Below are 17,519 nucleotides of genomic sequence, written 5' to 3'. Positions count from 1 at the left end.
CCTAATTTCTCCTTTAACCTCTACCAATGACCATAATTCTCTGTTAAAGTGGACTTTTGGCCAGAATTCATCTATTGCATCTGTATGAGCACATTTCAAAAGAACGAAGCCTTTTTCGTTTTTATTTTTGGTAAGGTTTTTCCCTCCGAGAGTTGCTCTTTCCACTAAAGGGCAAGGGAGGAGACAGAGAGCAGGAAAGAGTGAGTGAGGATGAGGATAAACCTACATAAATATTACATCAAATGGTAAGAACTATGCAGAAAAGAACTGCATAAATAACCTACTAAGGCTTTGGTTCAATTTACACTTGACTTATTTCTTTTAGCTCAGTATGACACACATTGGGTGTATTTTGTAGATCAGCATAATGACAAGAACGGTCGTTGAAAATACAAATATGTTGGGCTTTGTGCTTTGTGTTAAATATAATGGACTCTTACTTTTTTCTTGACTTGCGTGAATCTGGTGTGGTAATAATAATAATAATAAAAGTAAAAATAGTAAACAAATATGAGTAATAATAATAAATGTATTCAATGTTTTGATTTCTACAATGACTCACATATGTTCACATATTTATGAATGAAATACATCTGACATTCACCACGCACGTACGCGGAGCTCGCGTATCTGTCCGTCTGCCCGTGCTGTACCACGCTGGACGTGGTCCCAGCAAGCGTACGTTTAGACCGACTTTCTGCTACCAAATTGTCAGATGCGGCGTCTACAAAAATAGAACCCTGAGTGTTAACTGCGGTACAGCTATTAATTAGAGACCGTGAACACCATCTCCTTCACTAGGGCATTGTTTCATCCTAACGACTGAGTGAAAGCTTTTATTCTAATATTGTCTATTCAGTCTGATAGTTTCAAAAACATTTGAAAATAAAATTTGAAAACTACTTGAAATTGGATATACGTTATGGTGTTTCCCCTAGTTTGACAATTTACTTGTGGTAGACATGGCAGTGCTCGGTGGGGCCTTGGTGTATGATCAGCGCATTTAAAATATTCTATAGTCAGAGAAAGGATTATGCTTATTTATTGCACAAACGGAACAATATAATTTAAAGATAGCTATTTACAAAGTTGACAATTTCTGTCTGAGCAAAGGATCTTTCTTTGCTTTGAAAAAAAAACTTAACAGCCATTAACTTAACATTCTACTCGAAGAAGTTGTCAATCGTTCTTTTCATGTTATCAGCCGCAGCTATTTCCACTCTAATCTGATGGGCCTAGACCACTAACCTTTTTTTTTTTTTTTTAAGTCTTTTTTTTGTCTTTCATGTAAATTGCTGCAAAATAACAATGTACTGTAGTTGGCGTTCCACTACAGGTCCAATTGCCCAATTTTGTTTTAATGCCTATATCAATCTACACTTTGCATTTACATTTACTGTATATTTCAAGGGACATATAACTGTATATGCACTTGCATGTGCATATGCCGAACTTCTCTGCAGGTGGCATAGGTTCAGTTCCCACTCAATGGCGGTGTGAATGTGAGCGTGAATGGATCTTAGTCTTTTTGTGCTCTGTGATTAACTGGCGGCCAATACAGGGTGTATTCTAGCTTTTGCCCAAACTCAACTAGAATAGGCTGCAACTTCCTGCGACCCTGAACAGGATAAGAGGTATAGAAAATGGATGGATGGATATATACGGATACATAAAGCAGAATGGACTCTCCAAGCTTGGATACCAAAAAAGTAACACAAAAAAACATGGACAAATGCTGGATGTGACAATGCTGTCTATCATTGTGTAACACACTTAACAAAACGGGGGTATGTCATTGTGTACAGCACATACTAAATATACAGAGCTGTAAGTGTCCAAATAACTACATTGCAGGGCAGCAGTTTTCTGCAAGTTTACCTCTTTGTGATGCAATCCATCCATCCATCCATTTTCTACCGCTTATCCGGGTCGGGTCGCGGGGGCAGTAGCTTTAGCAGGGACGCCCAGACTTCCCTCTCCCCAGCCACTTCATCCAGCTCTTCCGGAGGGATCCCGAGGCGTTCCCAGGCCAGCCGAAGGACGTAGTCTCTCCAGCGTGTCCTGGGTCGACCCCGGGGTCTCCTCCCGGTGGGACGTGCCCGGAACACCTCACCAGGGAGGCGTCCGGGAGGCATCCGAATCAGATGCCCCAGCCACCTCATCTGGCTCCTCTCAATGCGGAGGAGCAGCGGCTCTACTCTGAGATCCTCCCGGATGACCGAGCTTCTCACCCTATCTCTAAGGGAGAGCCCGGACACCCTGCGGAGGAAACTCATTTCAGCCGCTTGTATCCGGGATCTCGTTCTTTCGGTCACGACCCACAGCTCATGACCATAGGTGAGGGTAGGAACGAAGATCGACCGGTAAATTGAGAGCTTCGCCTTTCGGCTTAGCTCCTTCTTTACCACAACGGACCGATACAAAGTCCGCATCACTGCAGACGCTGCACCGATCCGTCTGTCGATCTCCCGTTCCATTCTTCCCTCACTCGTGAACAAGACCCCAAGATACTTGAACTCCTCCACTTGGGGAAGGATCTCATCCCCGACCCGGAGAGGGCATGCCACCCTTTTCCGACTGAGGACCATGGTCTCAGATTTGGAGGTGCTGATTCTCATCCCAGCCGCTTCACACTCGGCTGCGAACTGCTCCAGTGAGAGTTGGAGGTCACGGTTTGATGAAGCCAACAGAACCACATCATCAGCAAAAAGCAGAGATGCAATACTGAGGCCACCAAACCGGACCCCCTCTACGCCTTGGCTGCGCCTAGAAATTCTGTCCATAAAAGTTATGAACAGAATCGGCGACAAAGGGCAGCCTTGGCGGAGTCCAACCCTCACCGGGAACGAGTCCGACTTACTGCCGGATATGCGAACCAAACTCTGACTCCGGTCGTACAGGGACCGAACAGCCCGTATCAGGGGGTTCGGTACCCTATACTCCTGAAACACCCTCCACAGGACTCCCCGAGAGGACACGGTCGAACGCCTTCTCCAAGTCCACAAAACACATGTAGACTGGTTGGGCGAACTCCCATTCACCCTCGAGGACCCTGCCGAGGGTGTAGAGCTGGTCCACTATTCCACGGCCAGGACGAAAACCACACTGCTCCTCCTGAATCTGAGATTCGACTTCCCGACGGACCCTCCTCTCCAGCACCCCTGAATAGACCTTACCAGGGAGGCTGAGCAGTGTGATCCCCCTGTAGTTGGAACACACCCTCCGGTCCCCCTTCTTAAAAAGGGGGACCACCACCCCAGTCTGCCAATCCAGAGGCACAGTCCCCGATGTCCACGCGATGTTGCAGAGGCGTGTCAACCAGGACAGGCCCAAAACATCCAGAGCCTTTAGGAACTCCGGGTGAATCTCATCCACCCCCGGGGCCCTGCCACCGAGGAGCTTTTTAACTACCTCGGTGACCTCAAACCCAGCGATAGGAGAGCCCGCCTCAGAGAACCCACACTCTGCTTCCTCATGGGAAGGCGTGTCGGTGGAATTGAGGAGGTCTTCGAAGTATTCTCCCCACCGACTCACAACGTCCCGAGTCGAGGTCAGCAGCGCCCCATCCCCACTATACACAGTGTTGGTGGTGCACTGCTTTCCTCTCCTGAGACGTCGGATGGTGGACCAGAATTTCCTCGAAGCCGTCCGGAAGTCTTTCTCCATGGCCTCACCGAACTCCTCCCATACTCGAGTTTTTGCTTCAGCGACCACCAGAGCTGCATTCCGCTTGGCCAGCCGGTACCCATCAGCTGCCTCAGGAGTCCCACAGGCCAAAAAGGGACAATAGGACTCCTTCTTCAGCTTGACGGCATCCCTCACCGTTGGTGTCCACCAACGGGTTCGGGGATGGCCGCCACGACAGGCACCGAACACCTTACGGCCACAGCTCTGGTCGGGCCGCCTCAGCAATGGAGGCGTGGAACATGGTCCACTCGGACTCGATGTCCCCAGCCTCCCCCGGAACATGAGCAAAGTTCTGTCGGAGGTAGGAGTTGAAACTCCTTCTGACAGGGGATTCTGCCAGACGTTCCCAGCAGACCCTCACAATACGTTTGGGCCTGCCACGTCGGACCGGCATCTTCCCCCACCATTGGAGCCAACTCACCACCAGGTGGTGATCAGTTGACAGCTCCGCCCCTCTCTTAACCCGAGTGTCCAAGACATGTGGCCGCAAGTCCGATGACACGACCACAAAGTCGATCATCGAACTGCGACCTAGGGTGTCCTGGTGCCAAGTACACGTGTGGACACCCTTATGCTTGAACATGGTGTTCGTTATGGACAATCCATGACGAGCACAGAAGTCCAATAACAGAACACCGCTCGGGTTCTGATCGGGGGGGCCGTTCCTCCCAATCACGCCCTTCCAGGTCTCACTGTCATTGCCCACGTGAGCATTGAAGTCCCCCAATAGAACAATGGAATCCCCAGCGGGAGCGCTCTCCAGCACCCCCTCCAAGGACTCCAAAAAGGGTGGGTACTCTGAACTGTTGTTTGGTGCATAGGCACAAACAAGTGCATAGGCACAAACAACAGTCAGGACCCGTCCCCCCACCCGAAGGCGGAGGGAGGCTACCCTCTCGTCCACCGGGGTGAACCCCAACGTACAGGCGCCGAGCCGGGGGGCAATAAGTTTACCCACACCTGCTCGGCGCCTCTCACCGTGGGCAACTCCAGAGTGGAAGAGAGTCCAACCCCTCTCGAGAGGACTGGTACCAGAGCCCAAGCTGTGTGTGGAGGCGAGTCCGACTATATCTAGTCGGAACTTCTCGACCTCACACACCAGATCACTGGTACACACAAACCCCTCCACCACGACAAGGTGACTGCTCAAGGAGGGGGTGATGCAATAGGTCAACAAAAAAAGTCCAATTACGTTTCTTGGTTGAGTTATAGTGTCACTCAACTCAACTCTACATGTAAACATACTGAGTGTTTAGTCTGAGTCTGTACTATAATCACTGATCAGCACTGAAAAACGTGTGTTTGACGCCATCTCACTGAAGCATGTCATATTATTATTATATATTAATGTTGTCATTCTGCGGCACGGTGGTCGACTGGTTAGAGCGTCAGCCTCACAGTTCTGAGGACCCGGGTTCAATCCCCGACCCCGCCTGAGTGGAGTTTGCATGTTCTCATGTGGGTTTTCTCCGGGCACTCCGGTTTCCTCCCACATCCCCAAATCATGCATGAATTGGAGACTCTAAATTGCCTGTAGGCATGACTGTGAGCGCGAATGGTTGTTTGTTCCTATGTGCCCTGCGATTGGCTGGCAACCAGTTCAGGGTGTACCCCGCCTCCTGCCCGATGACAGCTGGGATAGGCTCCAGCACGCCCGCGACCCTAGTGAGGAGAAGCGGCTCAGAAAATGGATGGATGGATGGATGTTGTCATTCTCAGTATGACCAATAACTAACTATATATGGGTAATTTTTATACCAGTTGATAACAGTAAAGACACTTGTAAAAAAAATCTAAACCTTTCACAAATTCATACAGATTTATTCATATCTCAGAAATAACACCATTTATTGAGCTGTCTGCTATTGTGTGAATGCAAAATGGCTGCCTCATCCTGTTACTTCAGTTTACAGATCCATCCATCCATCCATTTTCCTTATCCTTACGCGAGTTGCGGGTGTGCTGGAGGCTATTCCAGCTGACTCTGGGCGAGAGGCAGGGTACGCCCTGAACTGGTCGCCAGCCAGTCGCAGAGCTTACAGATCTCTTTATGTATAGCAACAACATAATGAGGTTCTCTCCATTGAAATTAACGGTAAAGACAGTTTGAGTGAAAAAGAAAGACCATTTGTAAAAGAAACAAACAAATAAAAAGAACTCTGAAGACACTGAGAGGCATTTGTGTTTTCATGGAAAGGCATAATAAGCAATAAGAGAAAATTCCTATACAGTATATCCAGAAATGTAATTAGCATCTTCAGAAAACCTGTTGAAAATCATAAAATTTTATTTTGGACACCTAACGGGAAGGACATTTTTGCATTAAAGGTTTGAAAACTATTACTTGAGAATATTTTTTTTCTTAGATACAATTTTCATTTTCTACACCGCTTACCCTCACTAGGGTCGTGGGTATGCTGGAGCCTATCACAGCTAACTGCGGACAGTAGGCAGGGTACACCCTGAGCTGGCTGCCAGCCAATCGCAGGGCACACAAAAACAAACAACCATTCGCACTCACATTCATACCTATGGACAATTTAGAGTCTTCAATTAACCTACTACGCATGTTTTTGAAACCGGAGCACCTGGAGAAAACCAACGCAGGCACGGGAAGAACAGGCAAACTCCACACAGGCAAGGCCGGATTGTTATTTTTTTATGTTGTGTGTCTTTGAGTACCTTAACCCTGCTGACTGCCTCCTGGGCTTGCATCATGCGTATGTTCTTCGAAGGGTTCCTCTCAGACAGCAGCTGAGTGGAGCCCAGGTAGTTAGCGGCAAAGATGATTCCATCAATCAGATCTTCTGGCTCGCAGGGTCCTGGGACTATTCCAGGGAGAGAGGAGAAATGTTAATTGGAAGTCAACTGGGATGGACTGACAAGGTTCAGTGTGGGTGTGGTGAAACAGAGCCAAGGACCGTAGCGATAGCACGATAACAGATTGTGTGAGCAATGAGATGGCCACTGGCTGGGAACTGATGGAGGTGTGATGCGTGAAGAAGCCTGGGTTTAGATTAATCTGGCTGTAATATGTAGATGTGAATCAGCCAGCCACTCTCTGACATGTTGCACTGTCAAAATCCGAGGAAGCAGACAGGCAGCTAATAAGGCCCTCGGTCATCATTTGGGCTAATATCTGTCAGTAGGCAGGGAAAGAGCACAGAAGGAGCTCAACCGGCCTGCAGTGGGATAGGCTGGAGGTGGAGCTCAGTGACTCCCCACGCGATTGCTTTTACTTTGAGGTCAACATACAGCAGGTGTACAGACAGATGAACTTACCATCAACAAAGCTGGGGAACGACGCAACTTTTTTGGTGGTCTATAAGAAAAAAACAACAACACAGTATTATGATGTCATACAATTTAATGTATTGCAATTATGATATTGAGCGAAGACAGCTTTTTGTGAATGATTGTGGTGGTTAGCATGTCTGCCTCATGTCAAAGGTTCTTCTCTGCTGGCATACTCTTCAGCTCAACCATGACCGTGAATGTTTTAGCAGTACAAAATGGATAGATGAAAAATGGTGGTCTCTATGTTCATGAACACAGAAGTGCGCGTCAAGAGACGGTGCTAATAAATAATCCTGCACACATTTCTGTGGAAGTTGGATGAACATAAATACTACAAAGAAGGCAGGGGAAATCTTATCTGGTTGTGAGTTGTGACATGATTACTATTCAGTTTATTCCTGCAGGCCACATCCTGCTCACTGAAGACTACCAACGGCAAAAACATGTTGAGAAAACAACCACTGTCTCCTCACTGAAATACGGCTTCCAGAAAATCAGGCACGTAGCTCAATTATGAGAAATCCACTCAAAGCATAAACAGAGGACGTGTTGAGGTGTAACAACAAAATTATTTTTTTACGTAGTCACACGCACGCCCATTGTTAGATCAAAATGGCGACATCTGTCGTTTTAAGTGGCCTTGTCAATTTGACAAATGTGCACAGGAATCAGAAAACACCGCAGCAGGGTATTAATTAATCTTACATCTGGTACGTTGTTGTTCTCCAGGGGAAGGTTCAAGTCAGAGCGCTGCTGTTTTCTGGGTTGCTCTGCACTGCTGTACCCCTGGCAGGTCAACACAAACAAACAGGTATGAAGAAGAGTATAGAACAGGACACAACAACAGTAGCTAGGAAGCTTTCGAGGAAGTACCTGGGCCTGCTACAGACCTGGATGAGTTTAGTGAAAAAAGTGTACCTCAGAATACAGCACTGATGAAACTCTTCAAACTGTTAAAGAATACAACACATTTGTATACAATTTGAATCGATAAATTCTTCGAATTTGAAAAAGAAGTGACTCATAATGATGCTGTCTTTTACTTGCCCTTCACTGAGTTTTGTATTTTTTTTCTCAGCTCTGAGCAAATACAATGGTTATAAGTAGGGCAGCCAGCACGCAATCACACAGGGAGCGGATTATCTTTACTCCCCCGGGATACATCTATATTGCTACGCACAACTGCTTATTAACATTCAACCATTAATGGCACCAATGAAGCTCTTGCCAATAAACCTGCTCCTCATGGGGAGGGCAGAGATGACAAGCAGAAATGTGAGATTCAGCAAAACAGGCAATGTTGTTGAGCAAACGGAGCTGCAATAAATCAGTACATATATGACATTAGTAGCCTCCTTTGCAAAATGAGAGCTAAAAACCTGATTAGTGTTCAGTGTGTTCTGTAGCTCAGTTGTGCAAACAGTCATTAATGAGATTGGGATTATTCAGTGCGATGCGATGCTAAAAACCATGTCACTCTATAAAACTGTACACATTCCCAAAACACTGTACATTACACACGTCCATCTGTGATATTTTCACTATTTGTATAATTAAGGCAACCATATGCAACATTTTTTGCTTTAGTCCTCAGGAAGAACGTAGATAGAACTGTATATCTGTGGGTGAACTGTTTACATCCTTGTTTACATGCTGGTACTGTTCATTTCCCTTTTTAGTTTACCCTAATATGTTACTTTCTACCATGAACAATACATATGCAAATGAATATGAAACTAACAAATGTTCATTTGACACCAAATGAAGAACAAATTTACATTCGTATGAAGTGGGAAACAACAGTTTTTCAAATATAATTTACTTTAATCCTAAATACACAACTAACATGTTTCTCTTTTTTTCCTTCCGACTTGTCCCGTCAGGGGTCGCCACAGCGTGTCATCCTTTTCCATGTAAGTCTTTCTCCTCCTCTCTAACACCAACTGCCCTCGTGTCTTCCCTCACTACATCAATTTTCTTTGGTCTTCCTCTAGCTCTCTTGCCTGGCAGCTCCCTCCTCTTCATCCGACCAATATACTCACTCTCTCTCCTCTGGACGTGTCCAAACCATTGAAGTCTGATCTCTCTAACTTTGTCTAAAAAACATCTAACATTGGCTGTCCCTCTGATCAGCTTATTTCTAATTTTATCCAACCTGGTCACTCCTAGAGAGACATCTCCATTTCCACAACCTCCAGCTCTGCTTCCTGTCGTCTCTCCAGTGCCACTGGCTGTACATCATGGCTGGCCTCACCACTGTCTTATAAACTCTGTCACGTAACACACTTGACACTTCCCTCCACCCGTTCCAACCTGCTTGAACCCGTTTGTTCACTTCCTTAGCTCATTCACCATTTCTCTGGACTGTTGACCGCAAGTATTTAAAGTTTTCCACCCTCGCTATCTCTTCTCCCTGCAGCCTCATTCATGCACATAATCTTCATTCCTCTCCTTTCCAGTGCATGCCTCCACCTTTCTAACTCTAACCTCCAGCTGCTTCCTGCTTTCACTGCAGATCACAATATCATCTGCAAACATCATGATCCATGGGGATTCCAGTTTAACCTCATCTCTCAGCCTATCCATCACCACTGCAAACAGAAGGGGTTCAGAGCTGATCCCTGATGCAGTCCCACCTCCACCTTAAATTCCTCTGTCATACCTACACCACACCTCACCACTGTTCTGCTGCCTTCATACACTACTGTTGTCATGTGTGTGTGTGTACGTTGTGCATGGTTACCAACCATCTCTGTTTCCTGCCATAGCCCCTGAGTCCACAGTTCCAGCGGCATTAACCTTGGTGAGACGCTGCAGGAGGACTTGGGAGCGAGCCCGACAGATGCTGCTGCGCCAGGGACGGTCCTACAAAGCCGCTGCTGACCGTCGGAGGACACCGGCCCCGAACTACAAAGTGGGTCAGCGAGTTTGGCTCTCGACCAAACATATTCCACTCTGGGTGGAGTCCAAGAAGCTCGCTCCCAGGTTCGTTGGGCCCTTCCCTATCACAAAGATCATCAACCCTGTCACCGTGAAGCTGAGGCTCCCAAGGTCGATGCGGGTCCACCCTGCTTTTCATGTCAGCCTACTCAAACCAGCCCGGGAGTCCCCTCTGGTCCCGCCTTCCAGGCCCCCTCCTCCCTCCCGGTTTGTGGATGGGGGCCCTGTCTTCGTTGTGAAGCGGCTGTTGTCGTCTCGTCGGAGGGGGAGGGGGTTTCAATATCTGGTGGACTGGGAGGGCTATGGGCCTGAGGAACGTTCATGGGTACCGTCTGCGTTTATCATGGATGATTCGCTCATTCGGGACTTCCACGTTGCGCATCCAGGGGCCCCAGGGCCGTCTGGGGCCGGCCGTTAAGGGGGGGGTACTGTCATGTGTGTGTGTGTGTGTGTGTGTGTGCGTGTGTTCCAGGTTTTGTCTTCCTCTCTCTCGTTTCTCACACACCTGCTCCTGTGAGCATCTTCACCACCTGTGCCTCGTTCATACCTAATTACCGATTGTATTTAACCTCGTGTCTCATTCCCACTCGTTGCCAGTTCGTTGTACCTTGTCGTCACGAACATCAGGACAATATGATGAGACAGGTGGCCTCACAGTTTGAACTTCTTATGAAAATTATCCAAGAAAAGGAACCAGTTGGCACCACACCCAATACCGCCACGGTATTTCCATGTGAAACAGTCAACATGCAGCCACCTGCCACCTCCGCTGCTGTCTGTCCCACAGCTCTCTCGACCGGAGAGGTTCTCGGGAAATTCTGGGAACATTAAGCCGTTCATCACGCAGTGCGAACTCCACTTTGAGCTCCAGACAGCTGCCGTCCCCACCGAGCGGGCAAAGATCGCTTTCGTCATTTCCCACCTGACTGGTCGTGCGGAGGCGTGGGCTACTGCTGAATGGAGCCGCAATTCCACCACGTGTCATTCATGGGCTTTTTTCGTAAAGACTATGGAGCAAATTTTTCAATTTTCCACTCCTGATCGTGAGGCAGCTCGCTCCCTTGTCACCTTACGACAAGGCATGCGCAGGGTGTTAAGCGATTGAGTTTCACATTCTAGCAGCTGAGAGTCATTGGAATAATCGGGCGCTACTCGATGCCTTTTTTCAAGGACTATCCCCCGCCGTCAAGGATCATTTAGTGCCGCTAGACCTGCCGACCGACTTGGACACTCTCATCGCTCTCGCTGTAAAAATCGACAAGAGGCTTTTGGATCGTGAGCTGGATGGAGATCGGCGGAAGGCTGCGTCACCGCGCACTTTGAGGACAAGCCTCGGTGACCAGCCAAACCAAGGCAGATCCCCTATTTCCGGTCTCAGCCCACTGGCTAACGTCCCCACGGAGGAACCCATGCAAGTGGGCAGGTTCCGTCTCTCCCCTGAGGAACGTCAACGCCGGCTGAGGGTAGGGCGGTGCTTCTACTGCGGTCAGTTGGGTCATTCCGTGAGCAACTGTCACGTCAAAGTTGCCGGTAGCAAGGGCACGGGAGAGGTGAGTCTGAATTTGATGAAGGAAGACCCTACACGGGTTCTTCCTAAAGTGACACTATGCTCTCCTGATCAAGAAATTCATACACCTGTATTAATTGACTCTGGTTCTGACGCAAAACTTACTCAACTCCATCCTCGTTAAACGTATGCACCTTAGAACCTTTGAAATAAAACGCCACCGCAACACCTATGCTGCAGACGGCAGTTTTATGGGCAAAATCACTCACCGCACTCAAACACTCACATTGACATTTCCCGATTCTCACTCGGAATGCATTAGTTTTCATGTTTTTGATGCCATGAATCAGGACCTTATCTTAGGGAACCCATGGTTGAGATTACATAACCCCCACATTGACTGGTCCTCTGGGCAGGTTATGTCATGGGGCAGCAATTGCGCCCGGAACTGTTTCAAGCCGCCATGTGATGTTCAGGGTCATGTTTCTAAGGACAATCCACAGACCCCATCTGGGGATCCTGATTTATCTCAAGTGCCCACCCGTTACCAGGATATTAAAGACGTTTTTTCCAAGTCCAAGGCCAAATCCCTTCCACCCCACAGACCTTATGACTGTGCTATTGACTTGCTGCCTGGAACCACACCCCCACGAGGCAGGTTGTTCTCTCTTTCAGGGCCGGAACACAAGGCCATGAAGGAGTACGTGGAGGAATCACTGGCAGCCGGGATCATTCGCCCATCTTCATCCCCTGCGGGAGCAGGATTTTTCTTTGTGGACAAGAAAGACAAGACCCTGCGACCCTGTATCGATTACCGGGGTCTCAACGATATCACTGTAAAAAACAGGTACCCTCTTCCTCTCATCTCCACCGCCTTTGAGTTCCTGGACGGAGCCAAGGTTTTCACCAAACTGGACTTAAGAAATGCATATCATCTAGTCAGAATAAGGGAGGGGGATGAATGGAAAACAGTATTTAACACACCAACAGGACATTATGAATATTTGGTAATGCCTTTTGGGCTTACTAACGCTCCAGCTGTTTTCCAGAACCTCGTCAATGATGTCCTGCGTGACATGCTGAATGTTTATGTTTTTGTTTATTTGGATGACATTTTGATTTTCTCCCCGGATGAGGAGACTCACATTATTCATGTCCGCTCTGTTTTGCAGCAGTTACTGCAGAACCAACTATATGTTAAGGCTGAGAAATGTGAGTTCCACAAGGCGTCAGTTTCTTTTCTGGGTTTTGTCCTGGCTCAAGGTGAAGTCAAAATGGACCCTTGCAAAGTCGATGCAGTAATTAATTGGCCTACTCCCACGTCACGCAAAGATGTACAAAGGTTCTTAGGGTTCGCAAACTTCTACAGAAAATTCATCAGGAATTTCAGTTCTATAGCCTCTCCTTTGCATGATCTTATCTCGCCACACAAACCTTTTGCATGGAACCCGCTTTGTCAGGCAGCGTTTCAAAAACTTAAGTCGAGCTTTACCTCCGCTCCCATCCTTACTTTGCCAGATCTCCAACAGCAGTTTGTGGTAGAAGTCGATGCGTCTGATGCCGGAATAGGAGCAGTGCTCTCCCAGAAATCTCTCAAGGATGATAAATTACATCCTTGTGCTTTTCTCTCCAAAAAACTGACCCCAGCTGAGAAACATTATGACATTGGTGACCGTGAACTGCTGGCCGTCAAGGTGGCCTTGATGGAGTGGAGGCACTGGCTAGAGGGGGCACAGACTCCGTTTTTAGTATGGACAGATCACAAGAACCTTGAGTATATTAAGACTGCTAAAAGATTAAATGCGAGGCAGGCTAGATGGGCTCTGTTCTTTACTAGATTTAATTTCACGCTATCCTACCGACCCGGTTCTAAAAATGGTAAGCCAGATGCTTGGTCACGCATTTTCTCCGAAGAGAATTCTTTGTCCGACCCAAAGACTATTTTGCCCAAGTCATACTTATTTCCGCTTTTGTTTGGGACATTGAAACGGCGGTTAAAGGGGCTCTGAAAGACACTCCTAGCCCTGACGATTGCCCTGAAAACAGGCTTTATGTGGTTCCGACCTTAAGGGGAAGAGTCTTCCACTGGGCTCACACGAACCGCACTGTATGTCACCCAGGCATTGCCAAGACTCAATCAGTGGTCGAACAGCGCTTTTGGTGGCCTAATATTAGGAGGGATGTTATTGATTATGTCAATGCTTGCCAGGTATGTGCTGCCAACAAGCCCTCTCATCAACGTCCTTCTGGGGAGTTGCGACCCCTGCCAATACCACAACGTCCTTGGTCAGACATTTCCGTAGACTTTGTGACAGGATTACCGGCCTCGAAAGGAAATACCACCATTCTTACAGTTGTTGGCAGGTTCTCTAAGATGGCACACTTCATTGCACTTCCAAAACTCCCCTCAGCTAAAGACACTGCCGAGCTGATGATTAATCAGGTTTTTAAGTTCGATGGTTTCCCCAAGAATGTGGTGTCTGATAGGGGTCCCCAATTCATTTCGCAATTTTGGAAGGAGTTTTGCAATCTCATAGGTGCTAGCCTCAGTCTGTCATCTGGGTTTCATCCTGAAACCAACGGCCAAACCGAGAGGCTGAACCAGGACCTGGAGACGGGGCTCCGATGTCTCTCTTCACAGGATCCGCGATCCTGGTCTCAGAAATTGGTTTGGGTCGAATTCTCCCACAATTCCCTCCCCTCTGCATCCACTGGTCTATCGCCTTTTCACGTTGTGCATGGTTACCAACCATCTCTGTTTCCTGCCATAGCCCCTGAGTCCACAGTTCCAGCGGCATTAACCTTGGTGAGACGCTGCAGGAGGACTTGGGAGCGAGCCCGACAGATGCTGCTGCGCCAGGGACGGTCCTACAAAGCCGCTGCTGACCGTCGGAGGACACCGGCCCCGAACTACAAAGTGGGTCAGCGAGTTTGGCTCTCGACCAAACATATTCCACTCTGGGTGGAGTCCAAGAAGCTCGCTCCCAGGTTCGTTGGGCCCTTCCCTATCACAAAGATCATCAACCCTGTCACCGTGAAGCTGAGGCTCCCAAGGTCGATGCGGGTCCACCCTGCTTTTCATGTCAGCCTACTCAAACCAGCCCGGGAGTCCCCTCTGGTCCCGCCTTCCAGGCCCCCTCCTCCCCCCCGGTTTGTGGATGGGGGCCCTGTCTTCGTTGTGAAGCGGCTGTTGTCGTCTCGTCGGAGGGGGAGGGGGTTTCAATATCTGGTGGACTGGGAGGGCTATGGGCCTGAGGAACGTTCATGGGTACCGTCTGCGTTTATCATGGATGATTCGCTCATTCGGGACTTCCACATTGCGCATCCAGGGGCCCCAGGGCCGTCTGGGGCCGGCCGTTAAGGGGGGGGGTACTGTCATGTGTGTGTGTGTGTGTGTGTGTGCGTGTGTTCCAGGTTTTGTCTTCCTCTCTCTCGTTTCTCACACACCTGCTCCTGTGAGCATCTTCACCACCTGTGCCTCGTTCATACCTAATTACCGATTGTATTTAACCTCGTGTCCCATTCCCACTCGTTGCCAGTTCGTTGTACCTTGTCGTCACGTTCCAGCATTCCTTGTCACAGACTCACAGTAAGACTTTGACCCTGTTCCGATTATCGACCTTGCCTCTTTGCCTCATGTTCTTGGATACTGTTGCCCTTCTTGGATTGCCTGCCCGTGTACCGACCTATGCCCGTCTATTAAACCTCTCTTTTTGGAAACTGTCCATTTGTTTTGGAGTCTTGCATTTTTGGGTCCTAGCCTCTGTTCCGTTCATGACAACTGTATACAGTACACTAGTCAATAAATTCACTATTTCGTTTGACGTTATATTTTAGTTTCTCAATATGGGGAATTTTTTTATTTGCTATGTGACTAGTGTAAATGAGAGCATTTGACTAGTGTCAATGAGAACATTTGACTAGTGTAAATTAGAGCATTTGACTAGTGTCAATGAGAACATTTGACTAGTGTAAAAGAGAGCATTTGACTACTGTCAATGAGAGCATTTGAGTAGTAAAATGAGAGCATTTGAGTAGTGTTAATGAGAGCATTTGAGTAGTGTAAATGAGAGCAAGACTCGTGTGTATGAGAGTGTTTGAGTAGTCCACATGAGAGCCTTTCAGTAGTTTGTGTGTGTGTGAAAGCCTTTGAATAGTAAGTGTGAGAGCTAATCCTGAATAATGTCCCTAACGGCCCCTCACATATTTATGATACTCCTTAAGAGCAGGGTACAAGGACAGGGACAAATTGAGCAACATGGGGGAGGGGGAAGGATACACCTATTTTCTGGGGAGCGATGAGAAACATTTCCCCTGTAACCCACGACTTGCTCCAAGCCACAATCTCTTCCATTATATTCCAAGGCAAGTGTCTATGCCAGACAGCCATCAAAAAGATGGATGATGGATATCATTTGTGCACAACTACTGAGCTTGTACTATGCATTGCTGTATTGCTTTTGTTGATAAGTTCCTACATTTAGTATGCTGTCCTTCGTACTTGAAGTACTGTTAAATATATTTGGAGAGGAAAAGGGAATAAATTAGAAGGGTATTAAAAAAGAGGTTTTAAATTTTCTTTTAAAGGGTTTTATGCGTTCAAAAACAATTGCCACCAACATGCAAGTAGCTTCTCCTCCAAACACAGTTAAACCAGGCAGACTGTCTTCTTATTTTTGATTGATGTGATAAGCCCAAAGAGAAGCTGTTGCTATAATAGGTAAAAAGGCACACAGCTCACCTGCTCCTGTTGCCATCGCTCTCGATCTTCTGGGGAATGTGGTTGTATCTTGAGGCCCCTCTGGAGGTCTGGGTTGTTATGATGCACAGAAGGCAGGTTAAGGGACTTGGGTCTGCTGTCATGGTGGTTGTGCGCTAATGGGTAGGTGGCTGTGTTGGGCTTGGCATGAAGGTAGTCACCAGTGGGTGGGTCTTGTGCCATTTCTTCTGGGCTTTGGTCAGTACCACTACTTAGGCTACCCATGCTCATACTCATCTTGATCTCAGCAACTATTTGGTCAATGTCCTCCTCTGCTTCCTCACCCGTCTCCCCCTCGACCACTAGCACCTTGCGGCCTGGGAAGGGAGAGACATGCACAGAGTTGCCATTATCTTCTGGGGCATAGTAGTCTCCAGTATAGGCAGTTTCATGTCTCTCATGTTCATCTCCTTCCTCATCTTCTTCCTCATTTGGGCAGTACTCCTCGCTTTCTGCATCGCCCTCGTCCTCCTCATCAGGCTGGCAAGTGTGTAGGTCATCTTTCATGGCAGGTTGTTGTTGGTGGTCATTGTGATGGCTATGGTCCAAGATTGGTTCTGGTCGTCCATTGTATATCTGTTCATCTGGATCTTGCTCCACCACCTCACAGCGTACCTCCCCCTCACCCTCAGCCCATTCCTCCTCTCTGTGCCTCCCACTACCGGCCCACTGCTCTTGCCTGCCTGGACCCTCCTCTCTCCATTCCTCGCCACCCTCTTCATCTCCTTCCCTCCATGCCTCTCTCATGCCTTCTTCCTCTTCTCTCCACTCTTCTTTGGCGCCACTTTCTTCCTCTTCATCTTCCACCCATTCCTCCTCTCTCACCTCTGTGTCTCCCTCTTCAGTCCACCCTTCAACTGCCTCCTGGCACTCGGTGTGGGCTTCACCTGGCTGCATAATACAGACCCGCTCGTGACCGTGTTTGCAGTCTCCCTGGCTGCTGCAATCCATAGCTTCCATGTAGCTCTCATCCTCCGGGCAGTACCGGATGTAGTAAGTAACACCTTCATCCTCCTCTGCCAGTCCTAGAAGGGTTAATGATCACAAACACGTATGCTTTATTACCTATAGTGTATAAGAAAGAGTGGAATCATAACCATTGCAAAGGGACTCAGTAGCGCGCTCTGCTAAGGCTGAACATTCCTATTTTGTATCAACACAATATCTCCCTTTATCCAAAGAAAATAAAACATACATGGCAAACATACATGAGAAGTATACCTAGAAACCTGCTACTGTATGTAAACTGAATAACACAATACTTTATTGCAAAAATCAAGCAATCGTTTTCGGGGTTTTACAGTTTACAGATAAGTCAGAACTTGTGTG

At 47.8% G+C, this 17,519-nt stretch overlaps 1 protein-coding gene across 5 annotated transcripts in view; it reads right to left on the bottom strand.

Moving 5' to 3' along the window:
* Window positions 1-17,519, bottom strand: part of apba2b (amyloid beta (A4) precursor protein-binding, family A, member 2b) — a 74,274-nt gene that overhangs the window by 11,873 nt on the left and 44,882 nt on the right. For all 5 annotated transcript variants that reach the window (XM_061670497.1, XM_061670500.1, XM_061670501.1 and 2 more), the window contains 4 exons: window positions 16,173-17,215; window positions 7,690-7,770; window positions 6,970-7,009; window positions 6,370-6,515 (listed from right to left, as the gene is read on the bottom strand). In XM_061670497.1, coding sequence (XP_061526481.1) covers window positions 6,370-6,515; window positions 6,970-7,009; window positions 7,690-7,770; window positions 16,173-17,215 — 1,310 coding nt within the window. The remainder of the gene's footprint in view (window positions 1-6,369; window positions 6,516-6,969; window positions 7,010-7,689; window positions 7,771-16,172; window positions 17,216-17,519) is intronic.

Source organism: Phycodurus eques, chromosome 2 (genome assembly GCF_024500275.1).
Source record: "Phycodurus eques isolate BA_2022a chromosome 2, UOR_Pequ_1.1, whole genome shotgun sequence".
Lineage (NCBI taxonomy): Eukaryota > Metazoa > Chordata > Actinopteri > Syngnathiformes > Syngnathidae > Phycodurus > Phycodurus eques.
The sequence above is the reverse complement of the archived record's forward strand: the minus strand, read 5'-3'. Positions and strand labels throughout refer to the sequence as shown.